Source organism: Anomaloglossus baeobatrachus, chromosome 3 (genome assembly GCF_048569485.1).
Source record: "Anomaloglossus baeobatrachus isolate aAnoBae1 chromosome 3, aAnoBae1.hap1, whole genome shotgun sequence".
Taxonomy (NCBI): domain Eukaryota; kingdom Metazoa; phylum Chordata; class Amphibia; order Anura; family Aromobatidae; genus Anomaloglossus; species Anomaloglossus baeobatrachus.
In genome coordinates this window covers 150380234-150403316 of record NC_134355.1, presented here as the reverse complement: position 1 = coordinate 150403316, position 23083 = coordinate 150380234, and the positions used below count along the sequence as shown (strand labels likewise).

Sequence of the window (23083 nt, the reverse complement as noted above, 5' to 3'; positions counted from 1 at the left end):
GGCATGCCTCTGGGATCATGCCAGGAGCATAATCTCAGAGGCTTGTGTCGGTGTAAATTGCAATGGATTAGAATCTCGATCAATGTACTAAAAGTCCCAGAGCGGGACTAAGTTAAAAAGTTTTTTTAAAAATATTAAAATCGCAAAACTAAGAGCAAAAAAAATTACACCAATAAAGTTGTATATTTATATAAAAAATATATGAACAAAAAAATTACACATATCTGGAGCTATCCGGTCTGTAACACTAGTTAACCCCTTCAGTGAACACCATTAAAAAAAAACAAAAACTTTTTGATCACACAATTTTACCGCAGTTGAAATTTTGTTTCACCCATTCAGTGCATTAAATGTTAAAATTAATGGTATCCTTTAAAACTCCTATATCAGTATTTGCTTATTTCTCCTCCTGACCTGATCTTTAATTTTAAATTCATGGATAAAAACGTATGTAGTTAATATAGATTTACACATTTCTGAGATATGAGAACCGACTGCTATGTCCTAAATTTCTATGGAGCGGAGGAGGGAGCTAGAGGCAGATACAAGACATCCTGCTGCAAGTTCACCTAAAATGACAGACTATAAGCAAAACTCATCCAGAGCAATGTGAATGACTGATACAGGTTATTACAGATGAATGTTGTTCTACAAGCTATTGATGTATTGGGTGTACCTAATATGTCACACTCTGCTTCTTCATTTTGGCCTAGCTTTTGTTTAAAGGGAACCTGTCACCAGGATTTTGCTTCCCCATCTGTGAGCAGCATAGAGACAGAGACCCTGATTCCAGCGATGTGTCACTTACTGTGCTGTTTCCTGTTCCTTTGATAAAATAAATGTTTTTGCTGCTGCAGATCTAGCAGTTATACAGAGCTCATGAATATGCTGGACTACCTGGCAGCACACAAAGTAGTCCTGTAATTATAAAATCACTGATTAATCAGCAGTAGATTATTAAAACTACACTAAGCAGCCTAGTAAGTGACACATCGCTGGATTCAGGGTCTCTGTCCCTATGTTATGCTGCTCTCAGATTAGGTGGCAAAAACCTAGTGACAGATTCCCTTTAATAAATAATACACGGTGTGATTTGTCAGGGGTTGTTCAACTGAGAATGTATTTACCAGAGAATTCGAAGAAGGTGTACTTATCTAATTAGATATCTCATTTTATTTATTTATATATAATATATATATATATATATAATATATATATATATATATATATACATATATATAATATATATAATTACGGTTTGTACCAGTAATTTATATTTTGCCTTCAACCTACGCTGCTAATTGTAGGGTTTAGAAAGGAAAGGGCTGCACGTGCCTACCCTAGCTCCTTGTGAAGAGATGTGGACACACGGGTCTTTTAGTTAGGCTGGAAACACATCTATGCGAGTAAAATCGGTCCGAGTTGGCTGAAAAAAACCATCGGCTGATTTTAGTTCACGTTAGGTCAGAGTGCAATGCAACTGCACTGCGATCCTGAGATTTTTCTCATGATTGCAGTGCATGTGCAATGCGTGTGTGATCCTTTTTTTTTTTTCTCAGCAGCTGTCATCTGCCATTCAGCTCTGCTACATGGCCGCTGACAGCAGCCACAGACAGCCATGTAGCAGAGCTGAATGGCAGATGACAGCAGACACAGACAGAGCTGCACGATCAGAATGAACTCGGGTGAACTTCACCCGACTTCAATGTCATGCCGCAGCTCTGTCTGTGTCGCGTCCTGATTAGCGGTCACCAGTGAAGGACTCACTAGTGACCGCTAATCCCCTGAGTGACTGCAGTGAGCAGCGCGATTAGTGCTGCTGTCACTCAGGTTACACGCGGCTAGCTGGATCCTCCCCCCGTGACCGTAACTCACCTGTGGCTTCATTTCTCTCACTCGGGCGACTTGCTGTCACTGTTGGAGGATCCAGCGGTGGCCGCGAGTAACCTGACTGACATCATCAGCTGATCGCGATACTCACCTCAGTTGCTGCGTGGAGGTGACGGGAGCGTCGGTGTGTTCTGCAGCTCCTGTCACTATCATGTAGCGGAGCTGGAAGCGACGAGAGTCCTCCGTGGATTATGTCGGACAAGGATAGGTTTTTTGGGTACTTAATAAAGTGGTGAACGAGGGTCTTTGCTATTGTTTATTATTTCAAATAAAGGATTTTTTCAGTGTGTGTGTGTTTATTAACTTTAATTTACAGGTTAATCATTGGGGGTGTCTCATAGACGCCTGCAATGATTAATCTAGGATTTAGTGGCAGCTATGGGCTGCCATTAACTCCTTATTACCCCGATTGCCAACGCACCAGGGCAAATCGGGAAGAGCCGGGTACAGTCCCAGAACAGTTGCATCTATTGTATGTGGCTATTCTGGGCGGCTGCTGGCTGATATTGTTAGGCTGGGGGGCTCCCCATAACGTGGAGCTCCCCATCCTGAGAATACCAGCCTTCAGCCGTATGGCTTTATCTGGCTGGTATTAAAATTGGGGGGGACCGCACGCCGTTTTTTTAAAATTATTTATTTATTTATTTATTTATCTTAATGCACAGCATAGACACGCACACCGGCTGCTGTGATTGGTTGCAGTGAGACAGCTGGCACTCAGCCTGGGGGCGTGTCTGAATGCAACCAATCATAGGTGCTGGTGGGTGGGGAAAGCAGGGAATACGAGATTGAATAATGAGCGGCCGGCTTTTTCAAAAGAGGAGAAGCCGCCGGAGCAGTGTGAACGCTGTGCAGCGCCGCGCTGGTGATCGGGGATCGGTGAGTATGAGAGAGGGGGGGAGAGGGATAGATGACATGGACAGAGAGTGAGGGACCGAGATAGTGACCGACCGACAGACCGACCGACAGAGAGAGAATAGAGACAGAGAGGGAGAGACCGACTGACAGAGAATAGTGATTGACAGACATTGTGACACATCACTCGTTTCCAGTGTTTTAGTAAACATGCGATAAATGTATTTAGAAAATCGGATGTGACTAGAATGGTGTGAGTGCCGTCCCGTGACATCCAATTTTTTACACGCTCCCATAGACTTGCGTTGGAGAGACTTGCAGTAGAAACTCGCAAAAAAGCAGCATGCTGCGATTTTTTTTATTTTTTTCCACAGTCCGATTTGGACTGAGAAAAAAATCGCAGATGAGAGCTGAATCATTCACTAACATGTGTCCGATTCTAATGCGAGATTTTCTCGCATTGCTCTACTGCGAGAAACTCGCAAGTGAGAAGCAGCCCTTAGAGGTAAAAAAGGAAATAATCATGTCAACTTTAGAAAATATCAGCGAGTTAAGTTTTTTTATTTTCTTTTTAACATTTTATTTTGATACTTTTCTTTAGAATGTCTTCATGTGAACATTTCATTGTACATACCATTCTCTTCAAATGAGTAATGCACATCCTCTAAATCTCTAGTCAACATATAAAATATTCTCTGGCAGGGGGACGGATCCCGTAGTAAAGGACATTGTGATCATGAATGCTTATCATTTCTCTTAGAAATATAATAAACAGCTGCGAATGTCTGGACATGAGTTTACGTGCAGCCCCGGATTAATTCCTGCTGTACTCTCAGCAGTCTAGATACTGGCACTGGAATATTGTGTACACAAGAGGGCATTGAACATTGTCTTCCAGTTTTAAGATTTTGTAAGGAAAAAAAGTACATAATGAAAAGTGTGCTGTTGTCCAAAATCTATCGCTTTTTTTTTCCCCTTCCTCACTCATTCCCCATTTCTTCTACTTTTGTCTTGCGGGGCTTCTGCTGCCCCCATGTGATTTGTTCAGGTCTGCTTTAAAAAGGAGACAGTGTCAGAAATCTGATTAGTTTATCACATAGTTTCCAGTTCCTGTTGTTGGTTTTATTTAATTTTTTTTGGGGGGTGGGCGCAGAAATGTCAGATGTATTTGGCTTTTAACCCCATAAGGACCGCCTGATTCCCCCCACCCCAATATAGCTGCGTGAGGGCTTCTAATTTTGAATGACACCATTTATCATGTGATGTACTAAAGACAGGGCTAGAACAAGAGGTGGGCAACCTAGTGCACAACCTTGGAAGGGGCCCAGTTTTCTTCACTATGGAATGGAATTGACTGGGTTTTACTGTGTGGCTGCACTTTATGAATATTGAATAAGGGTCATGTCCTACAGGAAGAGAGCAACCGTGGGCAATGAACGCTTCTACAGCAGACTGATGAGAGCGGTGACTGGTTCATGTCTCTGTCCTCCTCCATGGTGCGCCCAATTATCTTAATCTATAAAATGAGTGGTTCCAGCCGCCCAGCATGCAAGGGACAATAGTGGAGGATACACAATATCACCTACAATGTGTCTCCTGTTTCCTCCACTGTCCCTTTTCCAGGAATCTCAGGTGCCTCAGGTCAAAACAGAAAGCGATGGAGGATGGCTCATAGCATGGGACAGCACAGCAGGAACAGGAAGCTGTTATCAGTACAGATCAGTGATGGGCGGACCTGGACTGTAAAAGTCTGGATAAGTGCGGGTCCAAGAGAACCCAGGCCCGGAGTTCTCGGGGAACTCTAGGTAGCGATCTGGGTCCGGCCACCCGGGAAATAAATTAAAAAAAAAAGTCACTGAATAAACTCCGAGGATACAAGGACCTATGCGAAAGCACACTGTGGAGTGTGGTTTTGTTTTATAAAATGCAAGAAGTCTTTTTATTGACTCTTATTTACATACAATCTAAAGGTACAGAATGCTTAAAGTCCAAGATGAGGATTACAAAGAAGTCCAATACTCCAAGGGCGTGAAATGCACAATTATTAACTAATACAAGTGTTACAAAATGTATGATGTATACAAATCATGACAGCTAATGTATTCATATTACATAGTGTGTACCAATGGCTGTACATGACACAAGGGTTTTATAAGATAAGTGACCGTCTTGGAGAAAATATCGCACTAAGGGCAGGCAAAAAGTGTAAATCATTACTAGTAGGATAGGCAAAATTCCCAAAAGAATCAAAAGTGGGAAAAACCTAACTGCAAAATAAATACTCCATTCACTTGACTTACCCATAGTTGTAAAGTACAGACTGTCAGGACTCATGAGAAAAGCCAATGTGCGTTTCGCATTTGCTTTATCAAGGGAAGTCAATAAATAAGATTCAATAAAGATTTTTTTCATTATATAAAACAAGAATACAACACTCCATTGTGTGTTTTTCACATAGGTCAGCTTAATGAATTTGGCACTTCTTTTTGGTCACCCATACACCAGAATAAGAAATATACCCCAAACAATAGCTGGACTAGTTATGCTATAAATGCGCCTCATTCTGGTGTAAATTGTATTGACCTTGTAGGGCCGTGCTGGCATAAAACTGCCAAAAGTTGCAAGATTTTTGTACCACTATATAGTGTTTGATGAAAATTTTGCAATTGCTTTATACTTACCTTTCCTCGCACAGCTGTAACTCTGCTTCAGGGTCTACCACTCTACTTCTGGGGTTGCTCATTAGTTTCATGAATATGCACGGTCTTCCCGGCGTCTCTGATTGGTTGCAGTCTGACATTGCCCCCAAATGAATTCCTTGAAAGGTGTAGTTTCCAGAATGGGATCAATTGTGGGTGTTTATTGCTATTTTGACACATCTAGGGATCTTCAAATGTGACAAGGCATCCGCATTCTATTCCTGCCAAATTCGCGCTCCTTTCCTTATGAACCCTGCTGTACGCCAAAACAGTAGTTTTCTTGCACACTTAGGGTATCGCTATATTCAGGAGAAATTGGACAGCGAAAACGAATTGTATGATCCATATTCTCCGGTTACCCTTGAGAAAATGAAAGATTTGGGGTTAAAGTAACTTTTTGGTGATTTTAAAAATCTATTTTTTTTTTCATTTTCACGGCTCAGGAAGCACCTGTGGGTTCAAGGTGCTCAATACAATGCTAGATAAATTCCTTGAGAGGTTTAGGGGTGCTTCACACACAGCGAGCTCACTGCCGAGATCGCTGCTGAGTCACGCTTTTTGTGACGCAGCAGTGACCTCATTAGCGATCTCGCTGTGTGTGACAATGAGCAGCGATCTGGCCCCTGCTGCGAGATCGCTGCTCGTTACACACAGCCCTGGTTCGTTTTCTTCAAAGCCGCTCTCCTGCTGTGACACACAGATCGCTGTGTGTGACAGCGAGAGAGCGACAAATGAAGCGAGCAGGGAGCAGGAGCCGGCGTCTGACAGCTGAGGTAAGCTGTATCCAAGATAAACATCGGGTAACCAAGGTGGTTACCCGATATTTACCTTAGTTACCAGCCTCTGCAGCTCTCACGCTGCCTGTGCTGCCGGCTCCGGCTCTCTGCACATGTAGCTGCTGTACACATCGGGTTAATTAACCCGATGTGTACAGCAGCTAGGAGAGCAAGGAGCCAGCGCTAAGCAGTGTGCGCGGCTCCCTGCTCTCTGCACATGTAGCTGCATTACACATCGGGTTAATTAACCCGATGTGTACTGTAGCTAGGAGAGCAAGGAGCCAGCGCTCAGTGTGCGCGGCTCCCTGCTCCCTGCTCACACTGGTAACTAATGTAAACATCGGGTAACCATACCCGATGTTTACCTTAGTTACCAGTCTCCGCAGCTTCCAGACGGCGGCTCCGTGCAAGCGCAGCGTCGCTTGCACGTCGCTGCTGGCTGGGGGCTGTTCACTGGTCGCTGGTGAGATCTGCCTGTTTGACAGCTCACCAGCGACCATGTAGCGATGCAGCAGCGATCCTGACCAGGTCAGATCGCTGGTCGGATCGCTGCTGCATCGCTAAGTGTGAAGGTACCCTTAGTTTCCACAATGGATCACTTGTTGGGGGGTTTCCACTAATTAGGCACATCAGAGGCTCTGCAAACGTGACATGGCATCCGCTATCTCTTCCTAGCCAATTTTGCGCTCCAAAATTCAAACAGCACTACTGCCGTTCCAAGCCTTGCTGTGCGTCCACACAGTAGTTTTCCACTACATATGGGGTATTGGTGCACTCAGGAGAATTTGCACAACAAATTGTACTGTGCATTTTCTCCTGTTACCCCTATGAAAATAAAACATTTGGTGTTAAGACATTTTTTGGAAAAATGTGATATATTTATTGTCCCTCCTCAACATTATAAAATTCTGTGAAGCAGCAGGGAGTTCAAGGTTTTGACTACACCGAGATAAATTCTTTGAGGGTATAGTTTCCAAAATAGGGTCACCTGTGGGACGTTTCCACTGTTAAGGTACATTAGGGGCTCTCCAAATGCGGTACGGCTATCCGCTATCTCTTCCAGCCAATTGTGTTCTTTAAAAGTCATACAGCACTCCTTCCCTTCTGAGCCTTTCCCTGCTCCCAAACAGTAGTTTTCTACCACATATCAGTGTACTCATGAGAAATTGGATAGTTCCTTTTTTTTCTTCCTGTTACCCTTGTGAAAATGCAAAATTTGGGGCTAAAGCAACCTTTTTAGTTGGGGGGGGGGTTAATAAATGTCTTGATTTGTGGTTTTGAGCTCTTTGAGGGATGACGTTTTTAAAATAGTGTCACTCTTGGCTATTTTCTGTCATGTAGGCCCTTCAGTCACTTCAAGTAAGATGTAGTCCCCAAAAAAAAAAGCTGGTTTTGTAAATTTTGTTCGAAAAATGAGAAATTGCTGATAAACTTTTAACCCGTCTAACTTTCTAGAAAAGATGGTTTAAAAAATGATGCTGAGGTAAAGTAGACATGGGGGGAATGTCTTGTTTTTATTTATTACTTTTTTTATTATTAATAATAATAATATAATATATGTAATTAATATTAATTATTGTAATAATATTGTTATTATAATTGCAATTATTAATTAGTATTTTATTAATATTATTTTATTATTAGTTTGTATGACATAACTAGTTAAGGGCACAAAAATGTAAAATAAGGAAAACTGCAAAAATTTGTACTTCTTTTTTTTGCCAAAATTTCTGATACCTTCACAAAAAAACATTAAAAAATTCTACCTGACTTTATCATTAACATGAAGTACATTGTGTTACGAAAACTGAATTGCAGAATCACTGGGGTCCATTGAAATGTTCAGAGTAATTACCACATAAAGTGACACTAGTCAGAATTTGGAAAAAAAATGGCCTTATCAGGAAGACAAAAACAATATTGACTTTTAGGATTGCTTCCACTAGGTGGCACTAGAGAGCAAAGGTGGTGTCACACATAGCGACGACAGCAACGACGTCGCTGCTAAGTCACCATTTTCTGTGAGAGTAGCAGCGACGTCCCGTCGCTGAGTGTGACATCCAGCAAAAACCTGGGCCCTGCTGTGAGGTCGCCGGTCGCTGCTGAATGTCCTGCTTCATTTTTTGGACGTTGCTCTCCCGCTGTGAAGCACACATCGCTGTGTGTGACAGCGAGAGAGCGACGAACTGAAGTGAGCAGGGAGCCCGGCGTCTGGCAGCCTGAGGTAAGCTGTAACCATGGTAAACATCGGGTAACCAAGAAGCCCTTTCCTTGGTTACCCGATATTTACCTTAGTTACTAGCGTCCGCCGCTCTCATGCTGCCAGTGCCGGCTCCCTGCTCCCTGCATACATAGCTGGAGTACACATCGGGTAATTAACCCGATGTGTACTCTGGCTAGGCGTGCAGGGAACAGGGAGCCGGCACTGGCAGCGTGAGAACGGCGGACGCTAGTAACTAAGGTAAATATCGAGTAACAAAGAGAAGTGCCTTCCTTGGTTACCCTATATTTACCTTAGTTACGCTTCCACGCGTCACTGCTGGCTGGGGGCTGGTCACTGGTCGCTGGTGAGAACTGCCTGTTTGACAGCTCACCAGCGACCATGTAACGACGCAGCAGCGATCCTGATAAGGTCAGATCGCTGGTCGTGATCGCTGCTGCGTCACTATGTGTGACACCACCTCAAGTTCTTTTCCTCTCTGAAGAGGCAATTTGCATATTTAATTTCCAAGAGGAGCATTGCATGGGTTAGAAGTCTTTTTACACTGGCATATTGAGCAAGTCACACTCTGTACAAACAGAAATGTTACTTTTTCATACAGCCAAATGAGATATCATACTTTGCACTGATGAGGGGTAACACCATGAAACACAATGTTTGTAAATTGAGATTCTGGTTTGGCTATTATCCTGAGTCATATGTCTTCGAAGGCTCGTTAATAATGACTTTTAGAATTGCTACTTCCAATAGATGGAACTAGAGATTAAGTTTTCTTTCGCTCTAAAGAGGCAATATACATTTTTATTTTATCTAGATGAGCATTGCATAGCTTATAAGCCCTCCTTACACTGTCATGTCAGAAATGTTACTCTCCACAAGGAGAAAAGTTACCCTCTTGATCCCAAATTTTGTGGAATTTGTCAAGCTGATGCCAGTGATGGTACAGCCATTTCTGTGGGGTAACATGGCATTGAGTGACATCAATTCAGTTATCAAGGAAGAAAAATTTCCAGCGCGGTCCAAATTGTCGTGTAAAAAATCATCTTTATTCATAAATCCATAAAATAGGAATTTACAGGCGGTCAGCAGGATATTGCATAGATATTATTCAGACCCCACAAAGCTACGCGTTTCGACGTGAGTCTTAATCATGCTCTAGATCATGCTCACGTCGAAACGCGTAGCTTTGTGGGGTCTGAATAATATCTATGCAATATCCTGCTGACCGCCTGTAAATTCCTATTTTATGGATTTATGAATAAAGATGATTTTTTACACGACAATTTGGACCGCGCTGGAAATTTTTCTTCCTTGATTCCTCTATGGCAGCCTAGCCCTCCGTGCGCAGCCCTGGATATACAGCGGATCATAGCAACTCGGTGAGCTGATTTTTTTCTTTTGTTCTTGGATCAATTCAGTTATGGTTGAGCTGTCAGCCACTTCCTCACCACAATGCTTTTCATTCAAGGGAGTGGGCTTAATCACAAGTTTGCCTTAGAACACTGCCTGAATAAAAAATGGTATCTAGACATCCTCCAAGAGCAATGTCTTCCAATGATCCAGGAGCAGTTTGGTGATGAACCATGCTTTTTCCAGGGTGATGTAAAATTTTGCGTCCATGGCTAAAAAAAACTCCCCAGATCTCAATTCCATTGAGAACCTGTGTTGATTCCTCACATAGTAAGTGGACAAACAAAAAACACTGAAATTGTGATAAACTCCAATCCCTGGTTAGACAAGAATTAGTTGCCATCAGTCATGACTTGGTCCAAAAGCTGATATCCAGCATGAGAGCAAAGTCGTGAAACATGCGGGTCAACACTATAAATATTACGTTTTTGCATAAACTTTATGTATTAGTCAAAAGTTTATAAACTTAGAAATGCTGATAATTGTACTTAATTAATCATAGAAATGCCTGACTAAAAGATCTAAAAACACTGAAAAGTTTGTAAGAATCAAAATTTGTAACAGTCTACTTTTGGCCACATATATTTGTGAGTGTGTGAGTGTGTGAGTGTGTGAGTGTGTGAGTGTGTGAGTGTGTGAGTGTGTGAGTGTGTGTGTCTAAATATATAATATTATATACTTTTTCATTATCTCTCCATGTGTTTTTGTTTTTCTTTCTCCTTTTCAGTGTGGTTGCGTACTCTGTAATTATGGGCGCTTTAATGGCCAGTGGTAAACAGGTTTCAGGGAAGATTCCTAAAGGAAAGGTATGTCTATTTTCTCTAAAATGACAAATAGTTATTTTTTTGCAACCCACACCTCTAGCCCAAATTTTTCTCTTAAATTTAGAGCTCTAATTCCTACACAATGTGCAACGTTACCAAATATCAGAAGTCTGTAACAATAGTACACATATGGTAATTGATTTGTGTTCAAAATATTATCACTTACCATCCAGTTTTAGCAGCCTGTGACACAGGACCGTAACCATATTGGTTGTCTCTCTCTGAATTACCTTTACTATTGTGGACAATACATATTGTACATTTAAGACTATTTGTTTTATGCATTTTAATACATAGTAAGAGTATGTACCTCTCCCTTTTAGCACCTGCATTAAAGCAGTGGCTAATGAATTGTTTACCACAATTTTGTTTTCAGCTGGTGGACTTTGAAGCTATGACAGCACCAGGATCCGAAGCATTCAGCAAAACCTCAAAGAGCTGGATGAATCTAAGAAGGTAATTGAAAAATAAAAACATGTCTAATAATGCAAGTTTTATTTCCTATAGTTTTCAGCTACAGCGGCTCTGGTGCTATTATTCTGGCAGTTTCAACCAGACAGCTAGCAATGATGTCACAACCACCAGTCAACTGACTACTGCGGGATCTATCTGGCTGCAGTAGCCTGATGGTCAGGACATCATCGCTCCTTGTCTGGCGGAGGATGTTGGAACAACCGTGTTCCCTGGGTGAGTACATCATCTTTTATTTCTATGGCGTACCGGTATCAAGCCAGAAAATACCTTTTAGCACTTTAACAAATGGCAAGTATGCTCATCATGAGCAGCAGTCAGTAGCAAACTCCTGACTTCTATGTAACCTTTTAATGCTGACTACAGCATACGAAAACAGACATTGGGGTGTATATCTTATACTTTAAATTTGCTAACCGTGCCATGAGGGCGAGTTTGTGCCAGCATATTGCTTACATATAAATAATGGTATGTCTGCCCTCTGTCTTATGGCCACGACTATTGCTTGTCCTAGATTTTCAGAGACGTCTTTTTTCATCGCAGGGTGAAGGGAAAGAGGAGCTGTTAACAATTAGACCCTACCCTGTTCATAAAGCCTACTCTTAAACGGTACCTGTCGGCACAATGTGAGTCTCTCATGCATGCTGCATAGGCAAAGACCTGTCTGTCCAGGGCAGTGAGTAGGGAGAAGACGCCGGGGCCCCGCCTGTCGGACTAGTCTACAACCTGACTTGGTCACTGGCCAGCTGTCAGAGTATGTTTTTCTCTGGAACACTGCAGCGTTTCAGAATCAAATGTACCCAGCTGAGATAATACTGCCAGTGCCTGATACATGCTGCCCATGGATTGGGCAGCATGTATCAGCTAACACATTCCATTTTAAGGACACTACCAAATCTTCTAGGCATAGAACGAACAAGCTGGTGACATATTGTAAAAAAATATCTTTTTTTTTTTTTAACATTCTTCAAGGACAACCTTTTAGAGCCTGGAAGCTGGATGGAGTGTGATGATCAACTTGAGTATTCGGTATGGTTCAGATTGGGAAACACAGTTGATCACTGAATCATTTTCACTGTATGCTACAGAGATGTGTTTTGCTAATTGTCATGATGGAAAAGCGCACGTTTATCAAGGGAAACAGACTGTTTGTAGCATCTTCACTTTCAATATAGCGAAGTACCTCTGTGAATTCATTAAATCATCAATGAAATGTAGCTCCCTGACATCAGCAGTATGTAGCCCCACGTAATGACAGTGACACTACTATGTTTCACTGTTGGCATCATGCATTTAAAAAAATCAATTTAGAAATATGCATGGTGTCTACAGTGAAACGTGGTGGCAGTGTTCTTAGGTTGGGCTGTATGACTGCTTGTACTGTCAGAGAGCTACTGTCACATCCTCACCAGAGTCTGCTCTTGCGACTTCTGCTTCAGTCATCAGGCACCGCCATATTCCCCCTGTGGACTGTGCTGGTGATGGGGGAGTGGTCGATGCTGGTGGGCAGGCGCCCGTCATCCACTGGGCTGGGTTTTCCTGGTGCCTGCAGTACTACTGGCTGAGTATAGGTAGCGTGTGTCTTCCAGCTGAGGTTGCCACAATTCAGCTTCAGCCAGTGGGAGGACACCACAACCCTTTTATCCCCTCTTCTGTCTGCTGGCCATTGCCTGATATAGATTGTATTCCTGCTAGACTCTGGCCCCCCCTCCCTGCTCTGAATATTGATTCCTGCTTTGACCCCGGCTTGCTCTGACTACTCTCCTGCCTGCCGTATTTGTACCTCGCTGCCTGATCCGGATTTGACCTCTGCTTTGTTTTCTGATTGCGTCCTTGCCTGCCTGATTCTGTCCCTGTCTTGCATTTCCCAGTTCGACCCTGCCTGGCTACTACTCTCATCAGACTGCAGCCTTCCACAGGTAGTGATCTCCAGGGCCCTGTGTAATTCCAAATCCCTGTATAGGGGTTAAAGGGTTTCAGGTTCTTGGGGTCCTGCTTTGTGAGTGTCTTTCCTCTAGCCTGTACATTACTGCCAGTCTGAGCCTGTGGATCCAGGCAGGCGTTACAGCTACATTTCACTGATGATATTGTGAATTCCCACATGTACTGTTCTATATTGGAGAAGATACTACGATCACTCACTTTTTCTAAATGCATGGTGCCAAACGTGAAACCTAGCGGTGTCACTGTCCTTGTGTGGGGCTGCATGAGTGCCCCTGATGTTGGAGAGCGAAATTTTATTGACGATACCATGGACTCACAGATGTACTGCCTTATACTGAAAGAGAAGATGCTACCATCACTCCGTACTTTTGGTAGATTTGTACTTTTCCAACTAGAGAATAACCCAAAAAACACATGTGTTGCGTTTCTAAAGAAAACAAGGTGAAACGGTGGCCAAATGTCTCCTGATCTGAACCCAACTGAACACTTATGGGAACTTCTGAAGAGATAAAATGTTTATTATTCCTCCATCCAACATCCAGGCTCTAAAAGATATCGTTCTTGAAGAATGGAAAAAGATAGATGTTGTAATATGTCACCAAGTTGTTCATTCCATGTCTAGAACACTTGGTGAGGTCCTTAAAAATCCTGTAGGTCACACAGAATACTAGATGTAGTTGTATTTGATATGGGGTGTATTCATTTTTGCGTCAACTGATATTAGTAAAACTGAAGATTTTGTAATGAAAGCTATATTATTAACCCTACTTTCATATTATGGGTAAAAAATGTTCTATAAAACTCAGTCCTGAAAAATGTTGGAAATTGTTCTAGAGTTCAGTAAGATTTTGATTAAATTTTACATTTCAAAAGAGGGGTCCTCATTTATGTTGAGCACCTTGTGTACAATATATAAATATAATTTATTTTTTCTCTACACCTAATGAATATATATATTTTTATCGGTAGTAGTCATACCTCATACAGTCACATCTTAGAAAAAAAAAATCTAAAAAGTTAAAATTGATAGAATGAAAAGAGTCAAACATGTATAAAATGAGTTTGTTGGCCATTGAGGTCATTTCTGAATTGGTCAATTAAAGGTTAATGTAGTATGACGATGTTTTGTTCCCCAGCTTGCCTGCTTCATACAAGAGCCTTCCATCTGTATCGGAATCATTTCCTACACTGAGAACAATGATTGAAGTCTTGAACACTGACTCTTCCCATCGCTGCATCAAGAAATCATGACAGGTTCTAGATCTATAAATGGGACCTTTTTGCCTATTAAATTATTTTGGATTTCTTTTATTTCCTGAAAAAGTGCAATTGTGAACAAACTAGGTTCTTTACCACTTTTGGTGTTTTTTTTTTTTTGTTTTTTTTTTTAAATAAATTTTCAATAAAACTTGAACAGATATTATGTTATGAGCCGATAAGAGACCAAACCAAAATGTGAAATCAAGAAAAGCTTCTGGTGCTCACATGCCAGGATTGTGTTTGCATTGATGATTGAAATTGATTCTGTATCTATGTACTTCACTTTCTTTTGTATGGCATTTTTTTTTCTAGGCTATACAAAGCAAGTAATTTTACGTTTGTATGGCAGATAGGCAAAAAAAATGTAACACTGTGTAGTTGAAACCGATTTTCCCACAAACGATCATTTGGAAAGTTCTTTAATGCCTCCAGTTGCCAAAACTATCAAATTCAAGTGATTGTGGTGATGTGACCATATGCTGCCATAATACATATTTAAGGGAAAACCCTTTTAGACTTTAAATTGGCCAATCTTTCAGAAGTCAAATATATTTTGGTACAGGTTTTATATAAGCAGTAAATCCTTCGGTTTTGGTTTTCTTCTTTAGAGTGCATATTTAAATGGTTTCCCATCTGCTTTCTAAATTAAATAACTTTTGTACCATTTGGCAATGATGTTCAAAGAGTAATCGAAAGGGCTAAGTGCTGAATGAATATACCAAAGAAAGCTAGAAATATAGGAGTTGGAGGCTAAAGGGTGCTTTACACGCTGCGACATCGCTAGCGATGTCGTGCGCGATAGCACCCGCCCCCGTCGTACGTGCGACATGTGGTGATCGCTGCCGTAGCGAACATTATCACTACGACAGCGTCACACGCATATACCTGGTCAGTGACGTCGCTGTGACCGCCAAACAATCCCTCTTTCAAGGGGGAGGTGCATTCGGCGTCACAGCGGCGTCACTAAGCGGCCGCCCAATAGCAGAGGAGGGGCGGAGATGAGCGGCCGGAACATGCCGCCCACCTCCTTCCTTCCTCATTGCCGGTAGACGCAGGTAAGGAGATGGTCCTCGTTCCTGCGGTGTCACATGTAGCGATGTGTGGTGCCGCAGGAACAAGGAACAACCAGCGGCATGCAACTGCAACGACATTTGGAAAAGGAGAGACGTGGCAATGATCAACGATTTTTGCCGTTTTTCCGATCGTTGCTCGTCGCTCCTAGCTGTCATACGCTGCGATGACGCTAACGGCGCCGGATGTGCATCACTAACGACGTGATCCTGACGATATATCGCTAGCGATGTCGCAGCGTGTAAATGGTCCTTTACTCTTTCACTTTGCATTAACGCTTTTTGGAGATAAAGGGTATGTGCACGTGGGAAAAAAATGCACAAAGTATTTTCAGCCAAGACTCTCAAAAATACTTATCCACACGTTGCAGGGGAAATCCACAGAGGAAACTGACTGGTGTTACAGATTCTAAATCTACAGCCTGTGAAGATCTGCTGTTGATCTTCACTGCACATTTTAGTCATTGCAATGGAGGTATGACTTGGTTGAAGATTGAGGAACTATAGTTTTTCGCCTTTAAATTATGCAGCGGATCAGTCCCAATGTGTATGTACTTAGTAGCAATGAAAGTGGTTGCTGGTATGGGCAGCTGCTTCACATTTTCCTTTCAATCAGTTTTGACAAATTTCTTCTCTACCCTGTGTTTTCTGAGCCTGGACACTTGTTGATTTACGCCAATAGGTTGTAAGTTTTGAATCTTGTGGCATTGAAAGCTTTCGTCTCTGAATCTAATTTCACCTGGTTATAACTCTGCTCCGTTTTATTGTCATGTTTTATGGACATGAAACCCCCTTCCCTATTCAAGAATGCAGCAGTAAAAGTAGCAAACCTCAGCATTCTGTTTTTTAGGAATGGTCTTTCCAGCTGGTTAACCATTTTTATGACCAGGATACGTTTAAAGATGTTGTCTACCTTGGGCAACACTTTAGTTTGGCAGATGTACTAGCTGATCATACAGCTGTCCCAGCACTTTCCCTTTGCCTAATTATTATTATTTTTTTTAATCCGTCTGCAAAATTTCAAACTATATGTGCATGTAACCGTTTCAAAGACAGGTTGAAGAACACCTTTATGTGGCCAGTACTGAGAAATCAGCGTTTTGAATTGATATGTAAATGAGGCTTGAAGGAATGTTATAGATGTGAAGCCTCTCTCACTCCAGCTTTATTTGTCGCCCATCAAAACTTCCTACTACTTGACTTGTTGCTGTTATGACTCCACCAGAGTCCGCTCCTATGACTTCTGCTTCGGCCATGAGGCGCCACCGGTCATTCCTGCCGTGGGCAGTGCTGGTGATAGGGGATAAGTCAGTACTAGTGGCCATGGTGGGCGCAGGCTCCGCCCATCCACTACGTTGGGTTTGACTGTGACCTGCAGTACCACTGGCTGACTTTGGTGGTGTGTGTCTTCCAACTGAAGTTATCATCTTTCAACCACGGCCAATGGGAAGGCACTACGCCTATCTTATTTCTCCTCCAGTCCGTTGGTCACCGCCAGATATAGCCTTTGTATATTCACTGCAGCGTCTCTGGTTTCCTGCCCTTGTAATATTGCTTTCTGTGCTTTGACTGCTGCCTGATTTCTGACTATTCACCTGCCTGCTGTTTTTGTACCTCGCTGCGTTCTCCGGTTTCACCTTAGCCTGATTTACTGACCACCCTTTTGTCTGCTGATTTTGCCTCTTCTGTACCTCCTGGTTTTGACCCTGCCTGACTACCATTCTTCTCTGGAGTGCAGCCTTTCCATAGGCAGCGATCTACTAGACCTTGTTGTAATTCCAGATCCCTGTACAGGGGTTAAAACGTTTCAGGGTTCTCGGGATCCTGCTGAGTGGACTGCTTGCCTCTAGTCTGTCCATGACAGTCACCATGTGTCTGTGGTCCTGGAAAGATGTCGTAGTTGCCTGAAGTCACACAGTACAAAGACTGTCAGTCAAGCCGGAGGAGGCGGCGGCGATGGGTGGTGAATAAAGGCGGAGTGAAAAGGGCTTTAGATCTACAACTCGGCTTTCTCAGTAATGGAGAAATGGAGTGGTCATGTAAAGGTATTGCTGGACTTGTCTACTTGCACATATAGTTATGAACTGAAATCATGCTGACAGATTTCTTTTAAATTTTATCAGGGGAGTATGTCAGTAAGTTATATTATATTTTTGATGCTGAAACAGTTTCCTCTGGCTAGTACAGGAGTTCTTGACTTTGTGTGCCACTCATCTCCAGTACCAACATATTGGAAGTGATTGCCAAACAAACAATACTTTTTCATAAAATCTTTCTTTTGCATCGGATTATGTATAACCAGTGATCTTCTGTTGTTAGGTTTTTGGTTTTATATTTTTAATCTCCAGCAATTTTGAAATTTTGAAAAGGTTATTCAAAATAAGAAGGTGAACAGCAGATTATTCAACCAATCTCCACGCTATCCCAAAGAGAAAGGCAGAGTTCTCACATTGCAACATCGTCATGGCCAATGCTAACATGCAAATTTGTTTCAGCTGCAAAACCAAACAACTATTGGGCCAAGTCCACACGGGGATTAGTGTGAGTTCTCGCATGACAATCTGCACACACTCGCAGCACAGCGGGAGCCGAGTGTCATGTGACTGTGGTCCGATCGTGCGATCAGAACACAGTTGCGGAGCAGAGGAGAAGGGCCGGCACTGCGGAGGAGAGAAATTTATCTCCCTATCTCCTTCGTTGCCGGCTGATGCGAGAATCGCACTGCACTCACGTTACACCAGTGTAACGCGAGTGCAATGCCATGTTTCTCTCCCCACATTGACTTGTATGGGTGAGAGTGGACAGGATCGCATTTCACTCGCAGCATGCTGCGACCGTTTTCTTGGTCTGATTAGAGCTGAGAAAATAATCGTTCATGGGAGCGGGCTCATAGAGTAATATTGGTCCGAGTGGAATGCAATTTTTTTATAGCTTTTCACTTGCACCGTTTTTCTCGCCGTGTGTCCTAGGCCTTAACCAACAAACAAACAACTTGTGTTGATCTGTGTGCCACCATGTTTTAGGTCATGATGCAGCCACATGTGAATACTCACGTTCATGAAAGTGATTCATCTTTTTTTTTTCTTTTAACTTATGTGTTCTTCCTATTTTTATTTGCCTCCTAAATCAATTTTAAATAATTTGAAGCAGTATTTCAGCTACAGATTTTATTTTCTAAGTTTATTTGCGAAAAAGGCAGCTATCACTATTGTAAAATGAACAAAAAATGTAATGTGATGTCTATGGCTAAAAAGGAAATGGTGCGACCAGGAGACAAACCTCCTATATGCTAAATATACTTGAACTTTAGTGTGGAGAATATTTGAAAGCACAATAATTTGATGGAAGTTTCAACTGATGTCAAGAGAATAAAGAAATAAAGGTGGATGTTTTACCTCAATAAAACTGTGTGACATATTCTATTATACACATTTTGTAATAACAATATCTTATCCCTGTTTCATGATGTGTGCTTGGGGCACAAACTGGAATAAAGGAATTCTATTTTCTTACTCCAAAGCTGTTGGCCTGGAGATCCAAGCACTGAAGACATAGGTCCCGATCCATGGTCTGTATCTTACTTCTGCAGTAAATTGGGTCTGATCATGACTATTATATTTGCGCCTTATTTTTTTGTTTGCATTACGGGCATGGTTTTCCTTATCCAAATGTATTGAGCTAATTCATAATTTGCTGCTTTTATTTAAAATGTTGCTAAATTATTGCACAATTTTACTTGCGCACCATACTGGAATACAAAATCTGTCCAATTACAGTGGAACCTTGGTTTACGAGAACAATCCGTTCTGGGACTGTGCTTGTAAACCAAGTTACTCGTCAAGCAAAGCAAGATTTCCCATAGGAAATAATGCAAGCTCAGACAATTCGTTCCACAACTTGTTCAATGTCCCATCCTGGCCATTCCACACACGCACAAACACACACGCACACATATTATGCTCACCTTACCTTCTGTTCCCTCACCGGCTTCCTGGTTCTTGTAGTTCGCCGGACACAGGATGTGTATCGGGTAACCATCGCGATCGAAGCTGGAGCTTCCACTGCCAGTGCGCTGACGTCAAAGGCAGAAGCCACTTGCCTCTGATTGGTCAATGCACTGCCTTTGAGAAGCAGATGTGTATCGGGTAACCATCGCGACGAGCTTCCGCTGTCAGCCGCTTCTCAAAGGCAGCGCGCTGACCAATCAGAGGCAAGCGGCTCCTGCCTTTGACGTCTGCGCACTGGCAGTGGAAGCTCCGGCATCGGTCGCAATGGTTACCCGATACACATCTAGTACCGGCGAACTACAAGAACCAGGAGGCCGGTGAGGGAACAGAAGGTAAGGTGAGCATAATGTGTGTGTGTGCGTGTTTGTGCGGACTGCAAGAGCAGGTCAGAGCGCAGTGAAAATATGGAATCTGAAGTGTGTGCGGTGAGTATTTGCTCGTACAGCAAAGCTTGCTCGTAAACAGAGTTACAAATTTACAGCAAACTTTGCTCATATCGCGAAATTTTCGCACACCAAGTTACTTGTAAACCGAGGTTCCACTGTATATATTTACACAGTTTAACCTTCGTCCGGCTGAATAGGTACAATTGTAACTATTCCCTTTTTAAATTGCAATAATTTTTTTTTTCTCTATCGCTTTCATTGGGGAACACAGTACCATGTGTGTATGCTGCTGTGACTAGGATGCTGACACTAAGTAGACATAAAAAAGTTAGCTCCTCCCTAGCAGTGTACACCCTGAGCCGGAGGCGGATCTATGCCAGTTTTTTGCTTAGTGTCGTAGGAGGCTGAAGTGGGCCCATATCTCTGTGGGCCAACCTCAGCCTAGGCTATTGCCTTTTTTCCGTTTTTTTTCGTGCTATACGGTGCCGCTCAGCCCTCTCATCATTTTACGCTTTTTGTCTCTTCTGCAGGGTTAAAGTCCCTGCATCAGAGAGAACCCTCGCCTGCTCCTTCCCTACGGGGTACCGTCCCCAGGGTTGTCTGAGGCTCGAGACGCCAGGCCCTATCCCCCTCCTGCCCCATGGTACCACCCCAGGGGCTGCTTGGGGACCGACATTTTTATGTTTTAAGGGCACACACTCCCCGTCGACCCCTATGGTACCGTCCCAGGGGGTGTTTCTGGTGGCGGCGGCGAGTAATCTCTGCTACCCAGGACCCGATGTTCGCAGGCTGCAGCGCAGGAGCGCTCACAGCACCAGGCCTCCCCCAGCGTTCTTCCTTCTACCCTGGGCCCAAGCAGTGGATCTCTTCAGGCAGCGCAGGAGCGCTCTGCAGCGTTTACCAAGCTCCCCAGCGCTTCCCCCTGGTGTCTCCCAGGGGCAGACTGGACTCACCAGCAGCCGCAGCATCAGAGGATGGGGCCGTGGATCAGAGCGACGCCGCCAGGACGCAGGTAGGATCTTCTCCGCGTGCAGCGCTGCGCTCCCGGCGGCCACTCACTAATTTAGCTCCCGGCTTCGGGCCTACCTCAGGCCGGAGCGCTCCGCCCCCCTGTTCGCGCGCGCTTTTCCGGCCACGCCCCCCTCAACTTCTGCCCGGAGACAGCCAGTTCAGTGCTGCAGCACGCCCCCATTCCTCCCAGCGTCCCCTACCATACAGGACCCAGGGAGAGGATCACAGCTGCAGCGCAGGAGCGCTCAGCAACACCAGGCCTTCCCAGCGTTCACAGGGGATCGTGGTTACACAGCGCAGGAGCGCTCAGCAGGTCGGCAACTCTCCAGCAGGCAGGATGGGACTGAGGATCACAGCGACGCCGGCAGAACGCAGGTAAGACTTCTCTGCGCTCAGCGCTGCGCTCCCGGTGGGCCGCCCACTAATCTAGTCCCCTGCTTCGGCCTACCTCAGACCATCAGGCCTCCGCCTCCCCGTGTTGCGCATGTGTGTGCTTTTTCCCAAGCATGACCCCTGCAGGTCCTGCCCGGTCCCAAGCCTGCCAGCCCCCCTACTGCAAAAAAAATAAAATGAAGGGCTGCGTTTTTTCTTCAGCAATGCAGTCCCCGCAGTTTCTGAGGCCTCTGCGGACCTGGGTGGGACACAGGACCTGGGTGAGTGCTGCTCCTGCTTAGGAACAGACTATATGTCTTTAATTTTTTTCCCCTTTTCTCCTGTCTTTCCCCATAGCGTCACTAGTTGTTTTTTCCTAAGCACCCTTATAGCTTTTTATGCATGCACAGCCCACTAGGTAAAATCCTCCCAATCCAGGCTACGCCCCCCGCTCGGCTTGCGCCCCATGTCACCGCCAGCACCCGAGCTCCGCTGTGCTCCCTTATCCGGAGGGGTAGACCCTCTATCCCAGTCTGTGGACTCTCTCTCAAGGGTGTCTAGGACCATCGCGCAGGCGTTGCAGTCGCTCCCTACGCCCGGCCATGCTCCCCCGGTCCAGTTGGCTCTGGACAACAGTCGGTCTGATCCAGACCCTACCACTGGAGCGCAGAAGGGGACCTGCTGGGCCTCCTCTCAAGCCCTCCCGGAGATCTCCATCACCTCCAGGCCCCGAGTGTTCCTCGTCTCCGAGACCTTTTTTCAGGAGAAGAGTCGAATGCAGCCTCGATGCTGATTCCAGATCAGAGGACTGAGGTCAGAGGTAGGGCGGATAGTCCGGCCAAAGCGGTAAGTCATACGCTAGAGCTCCAGACGGACTCTGTGGCTACCCAGTGCTTGCATGTCTCCTTAAAACAGGTTAAGCGGGCACACAGGTAATTCGGTGACCATCCAGTCGTTGCTGAAAATTCTGTACAAGCACAGACGACAACCGGTCAAGATATTCAACAATGGTAGGTCGTTTGATTTCCTTTTCCCCTTTCCTGAGGCTCTCAGAAAGGAATGGGCAGGCTCGCCTATGGTCGCCCTGCTGTTTTTTTCCGGCGGTCATCTTCCAGTACTATCTCTCCCGCACGGGGCGTTGCTCCGAGACGCCACAGATCAAAACACCGAGAGAGTTGCCCGTTCAGTCTTTCTTCAGGCGGCAGACACGGTACTCCTACTGCCTTCGCCGCCATCTAGCTGGCAGCATCCATGATGTCCGGGGCCGATAACCTCCACAACTGTTTTTCACGCGGGATCGAGCAATCCGGAGTTCACAACTTGGCTACACAGATTGCGCTAGCGGGTGAGTACATACTCATCGCATCTCGGTCAGCAGCCCAGTGAAGGCGGCTAGCAGCACGGGGGCCATCTGTCGGGCGATCTGGCTCAGAGCCTGGTATGCGGACGTGGCTTCTACAGCCCTCCCCTTTACAGGAGGTCGTTTGTTTGGGGACTGGCTGGATCAGGTTATCGATGAGATCAGGGGAGCTTCGGTTCCACACACACAAGAAAACCAGGTCCCCGCAGAGGAACAGGAAGATTCCGTCCCTCAATGCATGCCCTTTCTGGCGTTTCTCAGCCACGCCAGCCATCGACGACGACGTCCAGATCACAGCGCGACCCCGCTAGATGACTCTTGGTCGTCGGGCGTGGGCGCAGACCAAGCGGGGGAGGGGGCTCCTGTCTCATCTCAGTCACGCCTGGCGGACTTGGATCACGGACGCCTGGGTCGGAGAGATGCTGGACTCAGGTTAAATAATAGAGTTTTCAGCAAGTCTATCGTCGGACATACAGGTCACACCTAATTTGATTTGCCAACAGCACATATGTTGCCTGCGTTCCGTA

General features: G+C 44.4%; 1 protein-coding gene across 3 annotated transcripts in view; it reads left to right on the top strand.

Moving 5' to 3' along the window:
- TTC13 (tetratricopeptide repeat domain 13) overlaps positions 1-18825 on the top strand; it is a 127170-nt gene extending 108345 nt beyond the window's left edge. Inside the window, exons 21-24 of one of the 3 annotated variants that reach the window (XR_012751608.1) lie at positions 10579-10657; positions 11052-11131; positions 11690-11772; positions 14227-14310. Coding sequence is in view for 2 of the 3 variants with exons in the window: in XM_075339522.1 (XP_075195637.1) it covers positions 10579-10657; positions 11052-11131; positions 14227-14341 (274 nt within the window). In the remaining variant the exon portion in view is untranslated. Of the gene's footprint in view, positions 1-10578; positions 10658-11051; positions 11132-11689; positions 11773-14226 lie in introns of all 3 variants that reach the window. The other 2 variants (XM_075339523.1, XM_075339522.1) reach the window with 2 other exon arrangements.
- The last annotated feature ends 4258 nt before the right edge of the window (positions 18826-23083 follow it).